The 22,505-nt window shown below is 42.6% G+C and overlaps 2 protein-coding genes across 2 annotated transcripts; both read left to right on the top strand.

Moving 5' to 3' along the window:
- The first annotated feature begins 1,533 nt into the window (after nucleotides 1–1,533).
- On the top strand, nucleotides 1,534–9,260 carry rab31 (RAB31, member RAS oncogene family). The gene is made up of 7 exons (XM_080459043.1): nucleotides 1,534–1,745; nucleotides 3,210–3,289; nucleotides 3,806–3,887; nucleotides 5,282–5,353; nucleotides 5,633–5,739; nucleotides 5,811–5,920; nucleotides 7,081–9,260. The coding sequence occupies exons 1-7, from the start codon at nucleotides 1,710–1,712 to the stop codon at nucleotides 7,176–7,178; spliced, it is 585 nt and encodes a 194-aa protein (XP_080315169.1). The 5' UTR covers nucleotides 1,534–1,709; the 3' UTR covers nucleotides 7,179–9,260.
- Nucleotides 9,261–12,213: 2,953 nt separating this feature from the next.
- Nucleotides 12,214–21,900, top strand: vapal (VAMP (vesicle-associated membrane protein)-associated protein A, like). Its single transcript, XM_080481174.1, has 6 exons — nucleotides 12,214–12,381; nucleotides 17,186–17,338; nucleotides 17,776–17,879; nucleotides 18,905–18,985; nucleotides 20,070–20,258; nucleotides 20,959–21,900. Exons 1-6 carry the CDS (start codon nucleotides 12,324–12,326, stop codon nucleotides 21,118–21,120), a joined length of 747 nt encoding a protein of 248 aa, XP_080337300.1. The 5' UTR covers nucleotides 12,214–12,323; the 3' UTR covers nucleotides 21,121–21,900.
- The last annotated feature ends 605 nt before the right edge of the window (nucleotides 21,901–22,505 follow it).

Genomic DNA, 22,505 nt, shown 5'->3' with positions numbered 1-22,505 from the left:
GTTATGCATTTATCCGTCTGGTAGAGAGGATGGTGTTATTGTGGCCCACGGCATGATCAAACTTTTAACATTAACATCTGCATACATGTCTTCTGATCTGAAGACGCCTCTGAGACTGTAACCATTGGTGTTGTTTCTGTTGTTTCCATTGTCTGTGTTGTTTCAGTCAATCCTGTGGTGACTGATGTGACGGGTGTCGTGGTACCAGATGAAAAAGTTGTTGCAGGTCCTGTAATTGTAGAGTTTTCTTTCATTGTTGTCGTGACATGTATCTTTGATGTAGAACTTGAGGTTGTCTTTGAAACCAGGGTAGTACTGCTCTTACTGAGTGTTGTAGTATCAACAATTGGAGTAGTAACTGATGGAAAAAATGCTTGTAATTGTGTTTAGGCTATAACATTTTCTAACTTAATGAATTGTCTGTAGGTCTAACAATAAACACACACACACACACACACACACACACACACACATATATATATATATATATATCCAGCTCCCTGAAATTATTCAAAATCATCCTTTTTCAGATACAAAATCATTTTGAGGTAAAAACAGAAACATCTAGAAAATTCAAGAGGAAATGTTGTGTACCTGCCTCACCTTTGATCTCCTCCATGAGGTGCCTCTCCCATCCACTTTCAATGGGACTTTTTATTTTTATTTTTTTTTTTCAGGCAGTTGTTGGGGATTCTTTTTGGGAAACGGTTTTCCAAATCGTTCACAAAGACATAGCAACATTGTGTCTGTGCTCCCAACAGTGCGGGACTTTACCCGGAGACAGAAATGGCAGAAAATAAATAAATAAAATAATAATAATAAAAAAAATTTATGTATGCTAAGGCCCTCAAAAATGCCTTTGTTCCGGCTGAATATTAATAATAATAATAATTTGAGGAAATCCAATAGGGTCTACCTTATTTCTTATTACCTTATCTACTTTCAGTGCTCAGACCCTAATAATAATAATATTAATAATAATAATACAAAAATGTAACTGCCGACGAAGATGGTAATCTTTAGCAATGAATAAACTGTACTTATTTATAAGTATCATGAAATATAATAATGATCAATTATCATACAAAAGATAAACACATTGGGAGAAAATAGAAACAAAATAAAATTACAATAATAATAATAACACAAAGCTTTATGGCCGCCGAGGAGAGTAATCTTTGTGCCTTACCACTAAGGCAGGCATAAGAATAATCTAGATGACAATGAATGAACTGTACTTATTTATATGTATCATGAAATATAATAAGGATCAATTATCATACATAAAATAAACAACACCAGTTCTACATCAGTTAATGAAAAATATTATATATTTATATGTTCACTTCCATGTACAAAAAGAAAATACTAAAAGACTGTAGAAAATAGATTCATCGTGCTTTTCCTTCATTGTTTACATGGCTTTTTCAAACCCTTTCCTGGAGAGCACACCCTACGACTGTTGAATGGCGAAATGGGGATTTTATTTTTCGCTCTCCAGCGGAAGACGCGCCGTGCGTAATTGCGCACTTAACGCACGTGACGCGCTGGTTTCGGGTGGACGGACGCGCTCGGTCTGTGTCTGTCTCCGGGGCTGGGTCTGTCTCCTCACCGAGGAGAGGAGAAACTATCAAGCCGCTTCAGGCATGACGAGACAAAGAGCCTGAACCCCGGGGGACGATGGTCTGAGGACTTTTCCGGGAAGCAGCATGGCGATCCGGGAGCTCAAAGTTTGTCTTTTAGGGGTGAGTGCAACATGTTTTTGCGGATCCGTGAAAAAAAAAAAAAAGAGAGGAAAAAAAACAACTCCTGCAGCTGCGGGGGGAACAAACCAGAAACACACGATCACAACAACACCAGCAGGAAATGCGCTGACTTAATGTAAACTCGGAAAGTTTTTATTTTTATTTGTAAAGATTTACCGAGTTTAAATCGGAAATTGAACCAAACTGTTGCCGATGTTTGTCTGTTTAAGATCACCGGTTAGTTTCTACTTTCCCATTTAATCCGTGTCCTTCGTGTGAATTGTCATGATTTTTAATGTGATTATGTTGTTTTGTCTTGACGGATCTGACAGTTTATCATTTGTGACGTCACCACCGGACCGTTACTTTTCTCTCTGCGTCAGCAAAAATCACACTGCTGCTTCTTTTTTTTTTTTTTTTTTTTTTTTTTAGAAACCGTGTCAGACTTAGCTCACCAGTAAGGTTTCCCCCGGCCTGACCGCACCGCCTCGGGCCGCTGACATGTTTTTCCGTTCGGGGTCACGGTGTCCTCACCTTTCCACTGTTTCACCTCCAGCCGCTGCTTTTCTCTCCGGAACAAGACGAGAGCTGCGACGGTGCTCGGATCGCGAGAGATGGAACACAACTCAACAGCGACGTTGTGGAAACGCCGTCCGTTTACACGGAAACACTGAAAAACTATGTAGTTTTACTGTTGCGCCACTAGTGGGTGCTGTCGGTGGTTTTTGTAATGAACCCACACGCGTGTGCGGAGTGTAGTACGCCACAAACATTAACAATAACAACGGGGTTATGGACAGACACGACACGACGCTGTTTCATGTACCGTAATTTCCAAACTATAAGCTGCTACGCCTTGAACCCTGCCAATCTCTGATTGCTCTTGTTTTCTTTTTAAATTTAGTGGGTGTGGCTTGTCCTCAGGTGCGCTCGATAGTCCGGAAATCACGGCAACCGCATCGTTTTTGGTCCGATCGTCCACACGGCGCGGCGCTTTAGGAGCCTGAAAACAAGTTGTTTTAAAAACGGGTTCCAGAGTGGAGGAATATGAAAACGCCGGCTTCGACGTTTCGATGATGTCATGGCCCCGCCTCCCGACCCTTTAACCCCACGACGTCACTTAATAACAACATGGCGGACGACTTGCTCTCGATGATGCTTCAGAAGCAACTGATGTTCAAATATGGCCAGATGTTGGATTTGTCGATTTCTCCATTTTTGCAAGCTCCATGTCTTCTTCTCCGTCTTTGGTGTTTTTCTGTGGCAGCGTTACAGTGCCCCCTGTAGGCCTGGCATGTGTACTACATCGTTTTGACACAATTTAAAGATTGTTTTGGCTCGGGTGAACAGGGCCTTAAGAGATCATCTGTGTTTTCAGTTTTAAATCCTCCAACACCTCCAGATAATTGAACATCACCTTCATCAATGCTTTCACTCCTAAGACGCGTCGCCGTCTGTTTGCAGGACACTGGAGTCGGGAAATCCAGCATCGTTTGCCGATTTGTTCAGGATCATTTCGACCACAACATAAGTCCGACCATCGGGTGAGTACGACGCACGACGAGGCGCCGGCGAGTCGGTCGGACTGACGACGGACGAATTAAATAAGATGGACTAAAGATCTCATTGTATTGAGAACATGATCAGTCACATGAACGTCTAAGAGACTAAGATCTGCCTCGCAAACTATCACGTGAAACATGTGGTTCAGTTTCTCGCCCAATGAACCAGCAGCGACCCGTCGGAGTCGAACTTTCAACTGTAGGTTAGATCCAGACGAGAGGCCGGTTTAATGTGTGGAGTATTGGGTATGTGTGTAAATACATAAAGTATATGCTAAGGATGTTAAATCTCTATTTTTAGTTCCTTCGACTCATGAAGCCCAAAACCAAATGTTTCCTCATAATGTGATGCAACAACATGACAAAAGCTTTAAAATCTGTGTGCGTATTTCTTTTTGTGTGTTTCCATGTCTGTTTATTTGCACCTACAGCAACAAGCATTACATCAAACTAACTTCCGTTTGCTGCTTCTCTTGTGATTGTGACATTCTTCCTCAGAGCGTCGTTCCTGACGAAGACGGTGCCGTGTGGAAACGAACTGCACAAGTTTCTGATCTGGGACACGGCGGGTCAGGAGCGGGTGAGTGAATTCTGCATTTTCCCTTTGAGTTTACACTTTCTTTCTTTTTTCACAAAGTTCAGTTTTTCCATCGCGTCCTCCATGAGGGAGCGTGGCGTGACACAATCGCCTCGCTGTCAGCGGCGCTCGTGACCGCAAGTTATTATTAGGCGTTGAAACGGGATGATTCATAACGGAGTTCAAAGGTCATGAGACATCACAGCGGAGCAAGACGGAGCAGAAACTATTTTCCTGCTTGTGTGTGAAGAGAAACTGTGTGATGGGTCCTCGAGGACCGCAAAGTGTGAACGAATATATGACCAAAAAGACAATAAGAGCCGCTGTGAAGTAGAATCATCGATATACTTGGTGAAATAATGCACATTAAAGTAAGTCTGAGTGAGGCAAAGAGTCGTTTAGACCAGGGGAGTCAAACATAAGGCAAATTATACCATTAAAGTTGTTTGTAAAAATTGTAAAATTGGCAGAAATCACCATTTTTCATTAAAATATTCTCCAAACAAACTTTGATTCCCTTAAAAAAAACAGTGACAGTACTTCATGGGGAACTACTGTATTGCATTACTGTAAAAAAAAGTACATTTACTTGCCGGATTTATAGGGTGGATGAAATATAAAAGAAAAAAACTGCTAGTTCTAACTGGGAATACTTGAGATGAATGAGACATATTTGCATGAAGCAAAAGGAGACATGTAGAATTTGCTGCTCCTGATAATTCAACATTTTACTCATCTGGACAAGTGAAGTGACTTTGACGCGCCGCTTCAGGTGTGTTTTGCAATCACACACTCCTACATGAGGTTCCTTTAAACACACTTTAGCTAAAATATGTCACAGCTGTGAAATTCCCTCCATGAATACCTTTTTTTTTTTAAACTGCCTCAAAAAAGATCTGAAACTGGAGAAGAACTTCAGTCCATCTAGTCAAGTCACTTTTATTTGTATAAGATAAGATAAGATATCCCTTTATTTATCTCACATGTGGAGAAACTTGCAGTGGTACAACTGGATAGTAAAGAGAAAGAAGCACACATGGCAGGAACTAAAAAAAGCAGATAAAAATACAATATAATAAAAATATGCACACGGTGCCTATAAGTGTGGACATGTACAGAATATGGGGGTGGATGTATTGCACATAGTAAATACTAATGTAAATACATAGTAAATATTACATTTATATAATAATAATGACTTTAAAACAACTACAGCTGAAGCCAGTTGTCAGATCTTATCTGTGTCTGCTGTTCAATCCAGATTTACGTTTGCGTCGTCCTTAAACAAGCACATGAGTCTCAAAACAACTACATGAAGCAGATCCGTTGATAATTGTATAAAACGTATTCGTGAGACGTGATTATACTGACGGCTTTTCTTTCCTTCCCTTTTCCAGTTTCACTCGTTGGCGCCGATGTACTACAGAGGATCGGCCGCCGCCGTCATCGTCTACGACATAACTAAACTGGTGAGAGAAAACCGTTTCGAAATCAGATGACAAACTCCCAAGAATCATTAAAACCAAAATAAAAAAATCTGATGTAAAGTTCTGTTGCTTGTCCGCGGCTGTGAGACGCTCTGATTCACTGGCCAACAAATGTCATTCCTTCCTTCCCGGTTAATGGAAACTTGTGTGAGAAACCTTAACGCAGTGACACAAGCTGAGAAAAATGTCCAGCATATTCTCATTTAACAAAAAAAAAAAAGAAAGACAGAAAGAGAAGAAAGTCCTCCTGTTCTTGTCCAGGACTCGTTCCAGACGCTGAAGAAGTGGGTGAAGGAGCTGAAGGAACACGGTCCGGAGGACATCGTCGTCGCCATCGCAGGGAACAAGAACGATTTAGGAGACATCAGGTGGGTTTGAACGTCCGGAATGAAGCCGCGCCGCTTCGCTTTTATCAACCGTTTCATGTTTTCTGTCGCAGGGAGGTTCCGATGAAGGAAGCCAAGGAGTTTGCCGAATCGATCGCAGCTATTTTCATCGAGACGAGCGCCCGCAACGCCGTGAATGTAGAAGAGCTCTTCCACAAAATCAGTATGTTGCTCCGCTTCTGTCGGGTCGCCTGTGTCGGGGTTTGGTCGATAAATATAAAGAAACAGGGGGAGGGAGAGAGGGAGAGGGAGGGAGAGAGAGAGAGAGAGAGAGCTGTTCGATGTGTTGTTAGTAACGTGGCTGTAAATAAACCCTGATGGAGCAGATCCAGAGCAGGAACACACTCCTCCACCCATGTCTTATTTCAATGCAATCCAACTTTATTTGTACGGCACAACAACAGCCAAGGTTGACCAAAGTGCTTCACAGTTAAATAATAATAAAACAATCGGTGAATAAAAACAATGACACAATATTACAGTGCAGAATTAGTCTCGAGTCGACGTGAGAGAATTTTCACCCCTTCGTTTGGTTCGGGTGGCGTTCACATTCACTTTAGAGACCGGATCAAAATATCTGCATGATGTCAAGCAATTACACCAGCTGCTCATTTGGGGGCGCTGTCGCCTGAAATGAACAATGACCAGAGAGGAAGTGAAGAAGAAACACGGCTCATTGATTGGTCCAGACGGAAACCGCAAGTCCCGCCACTTTAGCCCGTGGTGGTTAGGCGAGTTAGCTCGTTGCTAATGGGTAGCCACAAACATCTGCTATATAAAGTCTTCAGACCAGATATCAATGAGTCTTCCTCACTCGTCTTCCTCACTAAGTCTTCCTCACTCGTCTTCCTCACTAATTCTCCCTCACTAATTCTCCCTCACTACTCCAGGTCTTCCACAAGATATTTTCAAACTTTTTCTTCTGATTCTTGCAGTTAGCTTTGTTTGTTTACTACCCAGAATGCCTTGCGCACTACGTCACGTCCTCTCACCTCAACCGTTAGAAAGATCGTTTGTAAAGGAACCGAGATCTCGATCTCCAAGGGGACCAGAGAGCTCTTCTTTGCTCCGGTTCGGAGTTCGTGGGCGTTTTCACGTCGTCCAAACGAAACGTTTCTTTCCCTGAAGAGACTCTGGTCTGGACCAAACAGGAATGTGAACACGCCCTGAAAGAGACAAGAAGCTCATGGAGTGAGGCTAAAACTTTATTCAGGAAAGAGATTTAAACTCTTAAGTTATTTTAACACATTTCAGCGGCTGTATTTCTGTCACCATCCCTTTGCTCCACCCTGCCGGTCTGAAAACGATCCCCCGTGTCTTCAGGTAAACAGATTCCCCCGCTGGAGAACGCCGAGGTGGACAGCAACGACTCCTTCAAGCTGACCCGGCAGCCGCCTCCGTCCGCCAGAAGGTGCTGCTAGTACCGGGAGGTGGTTGACGATAACAAACCGTCCTCCACCCCCCCCCCCCCCCCTCGCGACTCACCTCTCCCTCTACCCCCACAACGCACGCATGTCCCGGGGTAGGAGAGACGACGCAGTGGGCAGACGGACTGAGGTCAGCTCGCACCAATGTTCCACTGCAACACGAACCGTCTCAGTGTTATTTGGGTCAACAGCTTCAGGCAGCACTTTTCTTGCAGCAGCGATGGAGTCGGGAGGCAGAAAGTCTTCACTTTGGCTCCCCCGGGTGGTGATCCAGTGAATTACAATAGACTTCCTGTTTCATTCTCTACATTTATGAAAGCATAATGCGATTTGCTCTGAAATGTCTGAAAATTGAGGCTCTCCTTTGCTCAGAGTAGCACAGGCCTGCCGATCCTGTTCAGGTTAGAAAATAATACAATGGAAAGACTTTCCAGGGGGAAATTATTTGACCTTTATGCTTTGAGAAAATTGGTTTAACACAAGTTCAAAAGCAAACAGACGCTCATTTTTATTCCCTCAACTCAACTTCATTTAATGGTAAACTCGTGTCGTTAACACAGAAGAAAAATGAGCAGATGACTTATTTTGTGTGAGAACTAATTTTAATTTGAAATGATGGTAAACCAACATGTGGAAGGTTTATTTGTTCTTTGCATTCTGTGATTTCACAATAAGATTCATCAGATAAAAGTCATAGGTCGTAACTGATCGAACTGTGTTTCCATTTAATGACTTTAATCCTCATTGGCTCACAAATGGCACATTTAAAAAAAACAACAAAAAAAATAGAATTTCCCACTAAAACGCAGACTTGTGTACTTCCAGGGCTTTGTGTATCCACCTCCGTGTATTCGGGGGATGTTGATGCAGCAGCTTTACATTCCTCCTCGTCATGTGTTTTCATGCACATTCATTGCTACGTAAGAGTTTTAAGTGTAAAGCTGCAGGATGAACAGCTTAGAGGCATGAAAAATAGCAATTTACAGTATGACGCCCCCCTCCATCCCCCTCCACCCCCTCCACCACCCCCCCGCTGTAACACTGTGACGGAGACTCGATTTGTTTACATAGTGATGTGTTGGAGATGTTTTCTACATGCTGAAATATATTTCATGGCAGGGAACGACTGTACATGGCTGCCGAACAGTGTTTTGAGCCCGACGAAAGGCTTCGTTTATAATCCGAGAGAAAACTGTATTTTTTACTCTTAATGTGTTTCCAGCCGGTAAAGATCCAAGAAGGATGTGTGCTGTATATTCTAACCAACCCCCTAGAACCACGGTGGTGATCGTGCCTTATGATCCTTGTGAGGAGGATATTATTAGTTAAGATAGTTCTGATTTCATGAGTCTCTATTGAGATTTGGATTTGACCACTTTGAAAAACATGTAACGGCACTTTTGCAAAGTTTTCACAAGTTGGCTGTTACTTAAAATCTATCATGTCGATAAAAGAATCAAAAGAAATGTAGAATTAACTGAAAATAAGGTTTGATATGAAATACTAACTTCGCAGTTGCCGTGAAACAGATTAAAAATGTGCCTTTTTTTTTTTTTTTTTATGAATTTGTATGCTGGGATTATGTTTTGATCTGTAATGTAGTACATCTTCACTTCATAGACGGCTCTCTGTGGACAAACGGCACCAAAGTCCACTGAGAAGTGAAAAATCAGCTTATTGTGGTCGTTGGTCTCGACGGGGGTCTCGGGAGATAAAAGTGTCTCGCCCGTATCTCCGTCCATCTTCCACACAGCAGCAGATATTCTGACTCTATAATCTGCGGATCTTCCACTGCAGTTTGGTGTAAAATGTTTCCCACGTGAGACGAGCGTCAAAACAAGTGCCTTTTTAAAATAACAAATGTTTGAAGCGTGTTTGTTTTTTTTTTACCAGCTAACAGTCAAACTGTAACGCCTCCATCATGCTTCCTGTATCCTCTGAATAATCCCAGAGTATTAATCGGTGTAATAAAGTAGAGATGATTCTATTTGCCAGCGTGTCGGTGATGCTTTCAGCTGTTTGGAAGCTAAAATGTTTGTGTTCATGACAGTTACAGAAAATAAAATGATGAGGGCCACATCTTCATCCTGAGTGGTAAAATAGAACCATAAGAACCTAATTAGAGTTTAACCTTTAAGTTTTTTCTCTGTTGTGTCGCTGCATATATGTCATGAATATTTCTATATTTTCAAAAACTTCTCCTTTAGCGGTTGATTTATTCGATTCCATCAGACCTTATGAATCCCACAAGGAGAAATTCCATCGACACTGCAGCAGTTTCACTTTGTACAAAATGGTTAAAGACAGAATAGTTGCACACGGAGAATAGAGCATGTATATGTAAATAGATCATTAGATAAATATATGTATATATATCCATAGAAATATATAAAAGACCAAGATGGAGGAGAAAATACACAGTCACAGCAGTAATATTTACAATATTTACCTGCATGTTTTACAAACTAACTGAGAAATATGAGAAGAATTTAAGGAAAAAGTCCGAATTTAAGGAAAAATTCAGGAAATATTAGAGTTTGGACCAAAACAAAAGTAGAGAATTTAAGAGAAAAGAATCAATAGAATCAAAGAATGCTTTATGTGCCATTATGAGTGATATAATGACATTTCAGGTGCAGCTCCCTTTGGCATCAAATACATACAAGTGTGTGAAATACATTTAAAATCAATATATATGTTAGAGTATAAAAGCACTCATAAATAAATTGAAAGTTCAAAAATGTTAAAAATGATTAAACTTTTTAGAAGCCTTTACAAAGATTAGAACATCAGTGGGAACTAATGGTACAAACTTTGAGAAGATAATTGTGTTTTTCAAAAATAAAAGTCTGAAATCTGAATTCAAAGTCAGAATATTTCAGACTTTAATCTCTGGTCAGATTAAATGATTTGAAGAGGCCGGATTAGAGCCTCTTGTGGGCCTTTTTTGACCCTCGGGCCTCATTTTTGACTCCCCTGGTTTCGTGTTATTTAACGTTTTAATGAAAACGTACACAGACACTCAGTTTTGCACTTTTCAAACAATGGAATTTACAACAATAAGCACTTACCCGTCTTCACTGACTTTAAATTGTTATAAAACTTTTAAAAATATAACGTTCAGAAAATGCCTTGAATAACATCGAATGGGCGAAAACACGTCATTTCAAGATGAACGGTGTATAAAAGGTTAGAAGATAAGAATCCCACCTGAACATTTCTACCCGTAACATTTCCATCCAGAGAATGACACAGTTCTTATCCACTGGTGAATCCTTTAGTGCTCTCGTGACCAAGTGCGTTATGGGAAAAGAAAAAGAGAAGAAATCCTACTTTTTCCTCTCTGAATATCTCAACTCAACTCTCTTTGGAGAACTGCATTTCTCAACCCCAGAAATATACATAATATTACAGTATTTATGTATTTTTTTTTGGACATTTCAATGTGACCTTGTGAAAAGACGTGAACGACGAGGAGATGCAGCGGGGGCGTGCGGTGGATTACTCCTCTCAGCAGCTTACTCGTCCTCGCTTCTTGTCACGAAGAGGGATTTAAGTCGTCAACGGTCGGGGGGGGGGGGTGAATATGAAGCGAGCGAACACCGTCCATGTAACATCAGGAATACCGTCTCCATCCTTCCGTGTGTCTAAAGGTCCATGTGCTCTCACACACATCAGGGTTCAGGTACGACTGATCGTTTATCGCCGGAATCTCAATAAAAAAAAACGGGATTTTTTTACGCCGCGTTTTGATTCACATGCGAAAAGAGTCCCTCTTTTAAAAGCACTGATCCATCCGTCCATCTCCAGGGTATAAACCATGCAGTCTGGATTTAAAGATCCGAGCGTCAGGTTGAAAGAAAAAAGAAAGAAAAGACTATTATCGACTTTTTGATGTCGTGTTTAAGTTGATATCTTGGTATAATGTTTCTCAGCATGATGTCAAATACCAGAAAACACTAAAGTGTACTTAAATGCTACACCTCTGTATATTCACTAACTTAAGTCACAATGCTTAGATAGCCAAACTGTGGTCCAAATTTTGGAAAACATGAACGGGAGCTCTTTATTAATGTGAGATTTCTAAGAATGGATATCAAACAAAACATCAAATCAGTCAAAATTAAGAGTTCTTAGGAAAAAAAGGACACAAATCTGAGGAACAAAGTGTAAAATCTGTTGAAAAAAGTGGGATTTTTGTGAATAAAAAGACAAACTTTTGAGAAAACAAGTCGAAAGAGGAGAAGAGTTTATCAAATAAGTCAGAAATTTTAGATAAAAATGTGGAATCTTTTGGGATAAAAAAATTAAATGGTGAAAAAAAGGTCCCATCGTTAAGAAGAAAGTCAGGAAAGACAAATAGGAATGATAATAAGCAAATGGTACGATTTGTTTGGGTGAAAAAAAGTCTAATCCTTTGAAGGGACAGTCAGAATTATGAAGAAAAAGTAGAGAATTTCTGAGAAAAGAGTCAGAATTCCTTGTGAAAAGTAAGAATTTTGAGGAAAAAGTCAGAAATGTGAGGATTAGTAAATGAAATTGTAGAAATATAGGGCGTTTGGGGAATACTTTTGAGAAACAAGTCAAAGCTTCGAGAGGTAAAGTCAGGACTATGAGAAACAGGAATGAGTTTCAAAGAAAAAGGGTCCAAAAGTGGGAGTTTTGTGGTTAAAGAGTCAAACTTCTGAGAGAAGAAAGTCTCAACATAGCGAGAAAAAGCCAGAATTTTGAGAAAAAGTCAAAATGTTTTGGGAGAATTTTGTATAATTGTCCAACCGTATTTATTCTCTGATCAGATTAAATGATCCCCGATCTATATTTTCCCGTTCTTTCTAAACTGGTTGAACCATGTGAGCACCAGGTTGTGATTCGTATCATTTGACGATGTTTTTCTCGGTTATATTTAGTTTTTTCTGAACTTTTAACCAGATCAGATGCGGGGATGCCCGCGTGGGCGCGCAGCGGGGCAGCGCGCCGGCGCGCTCCACTCTCAGTAAAAACGCCGTGCTCGCTCCCGCCGCTCAGTCCGCGTTGACTCGGTTGCTGGAAGCGGCGGCGGCGGAGCGGAGCAGTGGCGACCCGGTAACACTTGTCACTCACTCCCCCGATACCCACACCAGGCGCACCCCGGCAGGCAAGATGTCAAAGCTGGACCAGATCCTCGTCCTCGACCCCCCGTCCGACCTCAAATTCAAAGGTGGGTGAAGCAGTGCGCGCGGCGGGAACGTACCTGGAGCGATTTTCTCTCAACGTCCACCGCCATTTTAAGTTAGCGGGGACAGGCCGCGGCCGGAGCCCCGGCGTTGTAGTGACGTGGATACCCGGCGTGGCGTGCAGCTCGCCGGCCAGCGGGATGACAACACCCGGCCGGGTGGTGGAAGTCCGTGAGGCCACCGTGAAACATTGAATGTCAGCGGAATGTTAACGAAGCTTCTGCTACAACCGACGAGCAACTTCGTTCTCAGAATCACCACGGAAACCCTCACTGACGTTTTATATTAAAATAAACTTCCCCCATCTCTATATAACCTCCACTGTCACACACCTGAGGGCAACAGATTGTAATTTACGCGCAATAACACGACTGACAAAGTTGGCTTAACTGAGGCGAAGTGCAGCCTTGGCACGGCAGAGTTCCGAGCTCGGATTGTGGCTAACATTTAGTTAATTTCTCCTGAATTAAAATGCTTTATTTTGTACCAATGCGTCACGATAAGGCAGAGTTTGAGGTTGACACTGATTTCTTTGCAGAGATAAGCTTCTCTGATGTGTCACTTCGTCGTTGGCTAACGATAGCAATGCTAACCTGCTAATGGACAAGTTGACGTGGTGCTTTAACTCTCGTGATCGATAATTCCGTCTCTTTTTCTTTTTTTCCAAAACACCTTTTTATATCAACCCGTTTAACCCGGTAAACGGGCAGATTTGTGAATGAAGCTGAAATGATCCATCTGTATGAATCCAACTGTTGCTCCTGCATCACCAGTGGATGACGGTAAAGTGTTTGCAGCCTGTCAAGGCCATGGATGATGATGATGATGATGATTCCTGATCAGTTTACCTTCATTTTACATTCAATATGTCTCTCGAAATGTCTTCTGTTTTGCTCTCCTCGCCGATCTGTGCCGGTTGGGACACGTTATTGTCACAGAAAGCCTCTGTCCTGGAAACAAGAACCTGTCCGCTCATTGTCTCCCCAATTGTTTCCAGAACAAATGGATGCTGGTTGTATCCTGAACTTGACTGTGAAAGTTTTAAGGGGTTGACACACCAGACCAGGGGATAACTTTAATTATCAGGATGTTGTCTTCAATGTGGATCGGATCACATTTTCATCATTATTACACAATTCAAACTTGGAATCTTCATGTTTCTTGCAGTCATATCGTTGGTTTATTTCTATCTGATTTCATTAATATAACGGGTAAAACGAGTAAAGCCTCACCCCGTGGAAGTGTCTAAATTGGCCCGTGCATCTATAAATCTGGTGAATCGATGAGTGCAGTGTGGAGCTGATGAGTCTTCCTTCATGCATAGCAATATTTATTCCTCTAGGAAGGTTAAATCAATGAAATTGCGAAGAGAAAATGGCTGATAATCCAACAGAGCTGGTTTGGTTTCACTGGAAGTCTGAAGTCAGCAGCTTAAGAAAATACAACTAGCTGAACTGTGAAGGTATTGTAGTCAATGTTGCTGTAGTAATCTGATTCTTAACAGCTGATCTGAGTATTTTTTAATTTTTTTCCAAACATGGAGGCTTAATGGACAAAACAAACTACGTTAATTCATTTGTGGCTCCTGGCTGCCCTCAAATTCGTATTGACACTCAGCCTGATGGATGTGGTTTGCGTTAATCTGATCATCAACTTGTTTGTTACTCGATTTACTAATTCCTGTCTTGCGTCTGATCGCAGATCAGACACACGAGTTGTTTTTTTCCCGGCAGTTCAAACTTTTGCCCTTTGTGTGCGGCGAACTGACCGCAGGACCAGATGCAGATCATCTTCTATTGACGACTTTGCACAGATCACATTATGTCATGAAGTAACATACGTTGATACTGGTTTCGTCTTCAGACGATATTAATGCTGTGATCCTTGACCCGTTTTAACATCGGATTGTGATTTCCATCTGATCTTAATGTAAAACGGTTGCAAATAGAATCGGTCTGTAATTTTCCTTGTGCATGTGAACCTTAGAGGGAACAGCGAGGAGAAATGTAAACGCTCCCGTTCGCACTCCGACAGGCGACCCGAGGAGCAGGGAGATGACCACAGCCCGCCGAGCTAAATCGGTCGGCGTGCGTCCGAGAGCCGATCTGTTTTCGAGGCCTCTGCTGGGATTCCTCCGGCGAACTAGAGGGGGCAGCCCTCCTTTTCCTGGCCTGGTATTTTTAGCCCGGCACCGGCCTGGGGGACCCTAACTCAGCACTCATGCAACGGGATGAGCGAGAGAGAGAGAGAGCCGGTGCTCGAGAGAAGGTGGCGTCTCCGAATCAGGCGGTGGATTCAGGCAGTGTGGGCGAACATCTGACGCTTCTCGAGCCACTCGTACTGTAGAGTCAACCTCAAACCACCTTTTCTAGGAACAATTACTCACCTTTTTTTAAAATAATTTTTTACTCCATGTCTTTCATATTTTCAGAAGAGGGGTATTTTAAAATAATTTAGACTGCGTTTTTATTTTCCATCCGGCTCTTTTCTCGCAATTGAGTCTGCTTGGCCGCATGCGAAGTGTCGCAGCCGGCGATTTCATGCTTCCCTTCTATTTTTGATTTGCACTGAATCACTTTTACTCAATTGAATTTCTCAGAAAATAACTTGTCAGGATTCACATCGCTGCTCCGAGTCAACAATATTGATTCACTGTGCATGAAAATCCATGCATCCCAAAAAAAAAAAAAAAAGAGAGAAGTGAAGATTAATGAGGATGAATAGAGAAAAGGCATCAGAGTGACTGTCTCTTTTACTGTAAGCTGCCAATTCAACAGAAGCAGAAACCTCTTCTTTGCCCCCGGCTATGCAGCAACAGGATTACCAACGCCTACAGACACACATATCAGCTCTGTGTGTGTGTGTGTGTGTGAGAGATGAGGTTTTTCAGGTTTACAGGAATGCGGTTGTGGTGCACCTGTGTGGAGCACGCCAGCTCTGGTGGGTGGAGCCTCTCCCATCGGGTCATGCGTAGCTTCTTATGTCTGAGCTCGGGGAGTGAAGGAGGAATAAATGTCGGCTTTGTCCACTCCCGAGCTCCGACCAGGCCGTGACCGCCGCGCAAAGTGCCGGGAATATTTCAATGTTTCTGCTTCTTGAGGGGGGAAAAAGAAAATCACACGTTGTCGAGGCTGCCGACCTCCAGGAAGATTTCTGCTGAAACTTTATTCTACACATGAATACATTTTATGCTCTTCATTATTTTCTTATAAATCGACGTGGGGAAAGTGGCTGTCGTTGCTTCCTGCGGCTTTAAGAGAGTAACATTCGAACGAACGTGATTGTTTACATCGGAGGTTCTTAAATTAAGAGATGCAACATAAATCACAGTTTTTGTATAAATCAACACGAAACTTCAAAGTTTTTAAACTTTGTAGGACCGAATTTGAAGCGTTTGTCTCTTGTGGTTGCAGACGGTTGAGCTTAAATGGACTAACTTATATCGCGCCTTTTAGCTGACAACAGTCCCAAAGCGCTTTACATAGCTCATCACATTCTCACACCATTGGAGGCTGCAGCCGTGCAAGGCGCTGTCACTCTAATGGGGGTTCTCTCATGTTTGTCACCAGCAGGTCGTCGTCACAGGACACACACACACACACACACACACACACACACACACACACACACACACACACACACACACACACACACACACACGTACGTCATCAGACTTCCCATAAAACCCAGCGACTGCCGTTGTTGAACTTTGAGACTTTGAAGTGCAGATCCAATAACGTGGCAGGTGGACTCGGCTGAGGCTACTCCACCCCTCCACCACCACACCCCCATGGCGTGATCCAGACATCATGAGGTCCTGTGTCCCGGCTCCGCCGCTCCCTCTGTTTGAGTTGATTGAGTTTGTGCTACCTGTGACTTGGAGCCCGGTCAGACCGATCAGAGCTGCTGACCGTGGTTAAGGGGCTAATTTGAAGCCAGCTCTGTCACAAGATGGCGAGTCGAACATTGATTTCCTGACGCTTCGGAGTGCGGCCTTCTCGCCGTCACCGTCGTCACGGGACGTCTGAGCTGAATGAGCTGCCCGCTTTGAGTCGGGCGTTGGTTCTGGAGGAATGTGGGAATCCTGAGTTTTGTTAATATCTATGCTAATAGATTAACAATCCCACTTCCATCAGGAGTGTTGAGTGTATTATTTCACCATCACAAGCTGAGTGTTTGCTGACTTCAGTTTTTTTTTTAATTTTCTTATTTATATTTATATATATATATATATATATATATATATATACATACATACATACAAGTTAAATTCCAATCTAAACACAATCTAGTGCAGTCGGGTCTATTTAGGGCGAATATGTTGACATGTTGAGAAATACAAACTTAACTGCAATAGATTGTAAGTTTAATGTGCAACTACAATTTTTCTTGATGCAGCTCATAGAGTGAATCTTCACCGGTTTGAGAGCAGCAGATTCTCATGTATGCACATTCAAACTCCTATTACTACACCCTGGTGGACCCCTGCTGAGCCCCACATGGCTTAATGTTTTACAAATCATTTATAACTCGTTAAAACTGCAGAGCAGGTTGCATGTTGTAGCTCTATTTTTATTTTCTACAAGTCATTATTGATAATTAGCCCGTCGCTGCTCGTGGTGCTAAATCACTGTTCTGCTTCCCGCTGTCGCTCCCATCTGGAAGAAGAAATATCCTCCCGACTCGCGTTTTCATAAATCTCCCTGCTCATTTAGGTGTTCGTGGCTTTAAAATCCCGACGTTCAGGGAAGATGTTTGGGATTTAAATGGGAGATTCTCGTCTTTCAGGTCCCTTCACAGACGTCGTCACCACCAACCTCAAACTGAAGAACCCGTCTGACAGAAGAGTCTGTTTCAAGGTGAAGACGACGGCGCCGCGCAGGTACTGCGTACGACCGAACAGCGGCGTCATCGAGGCCGGAGCCGCCGTCATCATCTCCGGTGAGTTTTGGAGGTGGAGGTGATTTGTGCCCGTCGCCGTCTCCTGTCCAGTCAAACTGAACCTTTTGGCTAAAAAGCAGCGTTGAACCAGTGACTTTAGTGCGTCTGAAGTTTGATCCCGGGAAGGTGATGTAACAGAAATATCGGATTACAGATTAAACAAAATTATTGCATAAAAACAAGAACATTGTTGGAACGTTCTTAATCGGAGAAATCCTTTTACTCTGATTAGTGGTGAAAATCTGATGTTTGTGCCTGTAAATGTTTTTCTTCTTCTAATCAGATCGTCTCCACTCGATTGGTTAATAAGAGTCAAGCACACTGGATTATTCCAGCATGTTTACAACAACACAACTTGTGTCTTAAACACGCCGTTTGTACATTTAAACTTGAGTTTCTTGTCACGCTCTTAACGTTGTTCCATCTTTCTTCGACAGTCATGCTACAGCCCTTCGACTACGACCCCAACGAGAAAAGTAAACACAAATTCATGGTGCAGACCATTTTCGCCCCGTCAAACGTTTCCGACATGGATTCCTTGGTAAGTCGTCGTCCTCCATTGTTTTTGCTTATTGATAATGTCAGATGCGATATGACGCCACCCCTTGGTCAAACATGAGGCCTGTGGGCCGAAATCGGATCGCAAGAGGCTCCAATCCGAACAAAACCTCCAACCAGATGGTAAAAGATTTTAAAGAAAACATAGATTGATTTATTCTTTAACAAATTTCTTAAGACCTGAGCTGAGATATCGGTGATGCTGCCATGAAAACTCGCTGCACGGTTGCTATCAAAGCCATGCTGTCAGGAGGAAGTTTGTAAAAATCACCCAGAATGCAACAGTTATAGAAGTTTTGACATTTCCCTGTGCTTTGCACCAGATTGTTCCATTAGAATCGGCTTTGTGTTGAGATTGTACTAATTTTCTGTAGTAATTCTTTGGTTTTGTGAGAATATCGACATTGAATTTAAACGTTTATTATGGCATTGTTTTACCGATTGGCTTTTTGTAGAACTCGAACTAAAATATGTTTCTGTGTCTAATATTTACGGTCTTTTTGAACGCTCGGTGCAAAATCCTTCAGCACAGGTTTTTTTTAACAGTCACCCAGCTTTCCACAGTTTGGATTTGAGGACAGGAAATATTAATTGTATGTGAAGTTTCAGAAAATCTTCAGCTGTTTTCAAACTGAAAGCAAAGCATTTCTCTTGTCGTCCACCAGAGGGCAGCAGAGCCTCGATCAGTCCTCACGGCATGCACACACTGGTTATATTCATGATCCGGCTTGTTCTGAGTCTTAAGCTCAAAGTTTGGACGAACAAAAGTCTGACTGGTCCTGAACAATACAGGGAAATGTAAATGTGTTTGATGGATTTGAAATCTACTTTTAACTCGGGATGTTTTTCTTTTACTAAACTTCGTTTTCTTAACTTTGAGTTAAACCTATTTCTCTCTGTGTGATAAGTCATTAAGATAACACTGGGAATGTTAGCGAGTAGATTGAGTGTCTGTGGACAGGATCCAGCTGCTGATGTATAACAGGCCCCATGTTTCATCTTCACCAGTGGAAAGACGCCAAACCCGATGATCTCATGGACTCCAAGCTGAGATGTGTCTTCGAGCTGCCTTCTGAAAATGATAAAGTGGTAAGAACGACGCACATTCGCTTATTCATCAGCTGAAGTTTATTGATTAAAGACTTCTTAAGCCGAGCAACGTCCCAGAACGCTTCAAACTGTGTAAAAATAATAATAAAAGTGCCGCACATGTGGAAAAACTGCATGACTACATGGGAAAGCATTGGAAATGTAGCTTGCATCTGCTTTTCTGGCTTATAAGAGTAAGTTACAGTAAGTTAGCAATGGCACTGACCCGTTTTAACCTCAAATACTTAATAAGAATTTGTAATAACTTAGAGTTTTTAAAGCTGAGACTTGGTAAGTCGTCAGCAGAACTAAACCAGTAGTAACTGGTTATTCTGCACATGCTCAGTAGAGACAAGCAGAACTCCTGTGGTGTCATGACTCCCAGTCCACATTCTCCTGGGACATGGTGCTTTTATTTTGAAGGTCACCATAATAACAATCCAACTTACGAACGTGGGTGTTGTTAATGTTTCAAGCCCATTGTTCTCTGCTGTGTGTGTGTGTTTCATTCTAAAAGCAAAGAAACGGCACCAGCTGGTGGCCCAACATGCAAACTACATCGTTCTCAGCTTTCATGTCTAAACGGACATCGTTTCCATGTAAACGCAAATCTTTGACCGTTGAACCGTCGCCTCAGAGGCGGCGAGCGACGGAACGAAAGAAAACATTCTTCTGTCTGAAGGATCGCTGACGTCTCTGCTGGTATTCGGTGTTTTCTCGTGGTGTTTTGATCGACTCTTTCCAGTTTTACCTGAAGTTAGAAGTCGCGCGGTTCCTTCCGTCTCATACCTGGTTGCTTGAGGAGAGACGGAGGAGTTTCAGTCGGAGGCCGATAACCTGCTGGACAAGACGGAGGCGGCTGGTTTTCTATCCAGACCGTCAGAGTCTCGGTGTCGTCATGTTTTCTGTCCCACATCAAACAGAGTGGAGTCGTTTTCCTCTCCGCCGCCGCACAAAGCTTCATTTTCTCTGTCTCTCTCTCTCTCTCTGTCTCTGTCTCTGTCTGTCTGTCTCTCTCTCTCTCTGTCTCTCTCTCTGTCTCTCACTCCCTTTCTCTCACTCCCCCCCCCCCCCCACTGGGCAGAACGACGTGGAGGCGACCAAATCGGCTCCTCTGATGAATTCTGTGAAGGCCGACCCGACGGCGGCCTCGGTGCCCGGCGGCGGCGGCGGCGCCGCGCTGGACGAGACAGAGACCAAGAAAATGATGGAGAAGTGCAAGAGGCTGCAGTCTGAGATTCTCAAGCTGGCCGAGGAGAACCAGAACCTAAAGGTCCAAGAAACGAACACTGACGTGCTGAAATGTAGAAGTGGAATGATTCAGTTTAGACTTTCTAGAGTTACAAAATAAGATAATAAACATTAAGTTTCCTCTTAAAACGGATTAAAATTTCATGTTTTTCTTTAGCGACAAACCTTCATTTATTTCTGCCGGGTTTTTCTGTATGAGGCTAAAGTTTAATCTTATTCTGCAACGAAAGCGGCCGAACATTCTTATTTAAATTTTATTTAAATGGGATCGATCAGGAGACTTGGTAACTTCACTCGGTGCTCGACCCCTAAAGTTACTTGCAGACTCAACAGTACATGAATAAAACTTAATACGTCTATGTGTAAAGTATATCAGTACCTCAATGTGGGAAGGAACCGAGCTAAAGGAGCATTAGTGACACGTGGTGAAGATTTTTCACTATTTCTGACCTTTTCTGCTCAAATCCAATTTTCTATAAATGAACAAATGAGATTCTTTGACATCAAATGAGATTATAGCGTAGTGATTATATTACAATTACATCCGTTTGAAGTTTGTTTTTAGCACATCTCAGCTGTTTTTTTTTTAAAGTTTGAGTTTCTATTTTAGAATGAAGCCGAGCAGGAAGAGGAATTAAGTTAAAACCACGTTGAAATAAAGTTAAAGAAAATAAAAAGCTTGTGCCGGGTGGGTTAGTAAACCGTCTGGTGTTTCTCCTCAGGAGGAAGGCGTCCGGATGAGGAAGATGCCGCGCTCCGACCACATGACGTCGAACTCCACCGGCCTCGTCGCCCGGGAAACCAGCTCCGCCTCCCTGCCCTCCCTCCTCGTCGTCATAGCAGCCATCTTCATCGGCTTTTTCTTAGGGAAGTTCATGCTGTAGGCCGGGAGGTGCATGTCTCTGCCGTCTCCGGAACAAAACGAGGCCTGGAAAAATAAAACCAAACCCCTCCCCCCCCCCCCCCTCCCCCTCCCCCAGAAGTCCTCTTTCTGTTGACTTTACCATATCATGGGTGTCATGGCCGACGGCGAACACGTGTACAGCATCACGCGGCGGCGGCGCGTCACCTCACACTTTTAACACACCGAGTTCAGTGACGCAGTTAATGGACGGCTGGAGTTTGGCAGGTAACGTGGCCGGACAATGAACCGTTTGTAAAACTATCAGTCGACACGGAAGATGCACCTGAAGTTCTTTTCTTTTTTTTTCTTCTTCTTCTTCTTCTTCTCTTTCTCTCTGTTTTAATAGGAATTGAATCGAACGTTAGGCGTCTTGTAAATGTTTTAAAATCCTTTTAAACAGAAAAAAGGAACAAACTTCCATCGAAGCAGACCTCGCTTACCTGTTGCTGGATTGCCTCTCTGAAGTAAAATTAATTAACTTTCTAATTTCTACTTCTTGGTTTTTCTTTTGGAATGTTCAGGTCCGGCTGGGGATTAAGGTGCCTCTTCCTCCTCCTCCTCTTCCTCCTTGTACATTTGTCTTTTCCTTTTTCTCACAACGCCAATGCAGACTTTATATATTATTATTATTATTATACAGTTCATGTATTAATTGAGGCAAATATTGATTGAAAATACGGTTTTCCATTCTGAGAATCCTGTTCCATGGTATTAAGCATCGAAAAAAAAAATAAAAAAAAAAGAAAAATGTGGTTTTCATAGCTCCGTGTCTCACGCGTTTCTTTTATCGTCAAAGTTTCCTGGATTGAAAAGTTTCTCAAGTTTTCTAAACAGACTTTTGTCCGGCTCGGGTTCACCAGGTGCTGCTCACATGAGCACATGTGGGGTGTGTCCTAATAGTCCCTCCTGTCTCCCAATAGTCCCTCCTGTCTCCCAATAGTCCCTCCTGTCTCCCAATAGTCCCTCCTGTCTCCTAATAGTCCCTCCTGTCTCCTTATAGTCCCTCCTGTCTCCTTTCCTATCCACTTCTTAACCCCGAAAGAGTTTAAATGGCGGCCATGATAGGGAGCGTTCACATTCTCACTAAGCTAAAGAAAGGAGGCTCAATGCTTCCTTTAGAACCTCCTTCAGCCTAGGAAACACTGATGCTTCCTTTAGAACCTCCTTTAGCCTAGGAAACACTGATGCTTCCTTTAGAACTTCCTTTAGCCTAAGAACCCCTGATGCTTCCTTTAGAACCTCCTTTAGCTGAGGAACCACTGATGCTTCCTTTAGAACCTCCTTTATCCTAAGAACCCCTGATGCTTCCTTTAGAACCTCCTTTAGCCTAGGAAACACTTATTCTTCCTTTAGAACCTCCTTTAG

The sequence above is a fragment of the Lipophrys pholis genome (genome assembly GCF_963383615.2).
Source record: "Lipophrys pholis genome assembly, chromosome: 1".
NCBI classification, from domain to species: domain Eukaryota; kingdom Metazoa; phylum Chordata; class Actinopteri; order Blenniiformes; family Blenniidae; genus Lipophrys; species Lipophrys pholis.
This window is presented reverse-complemented; position numbering and strand designations above follow the sequence as displayed.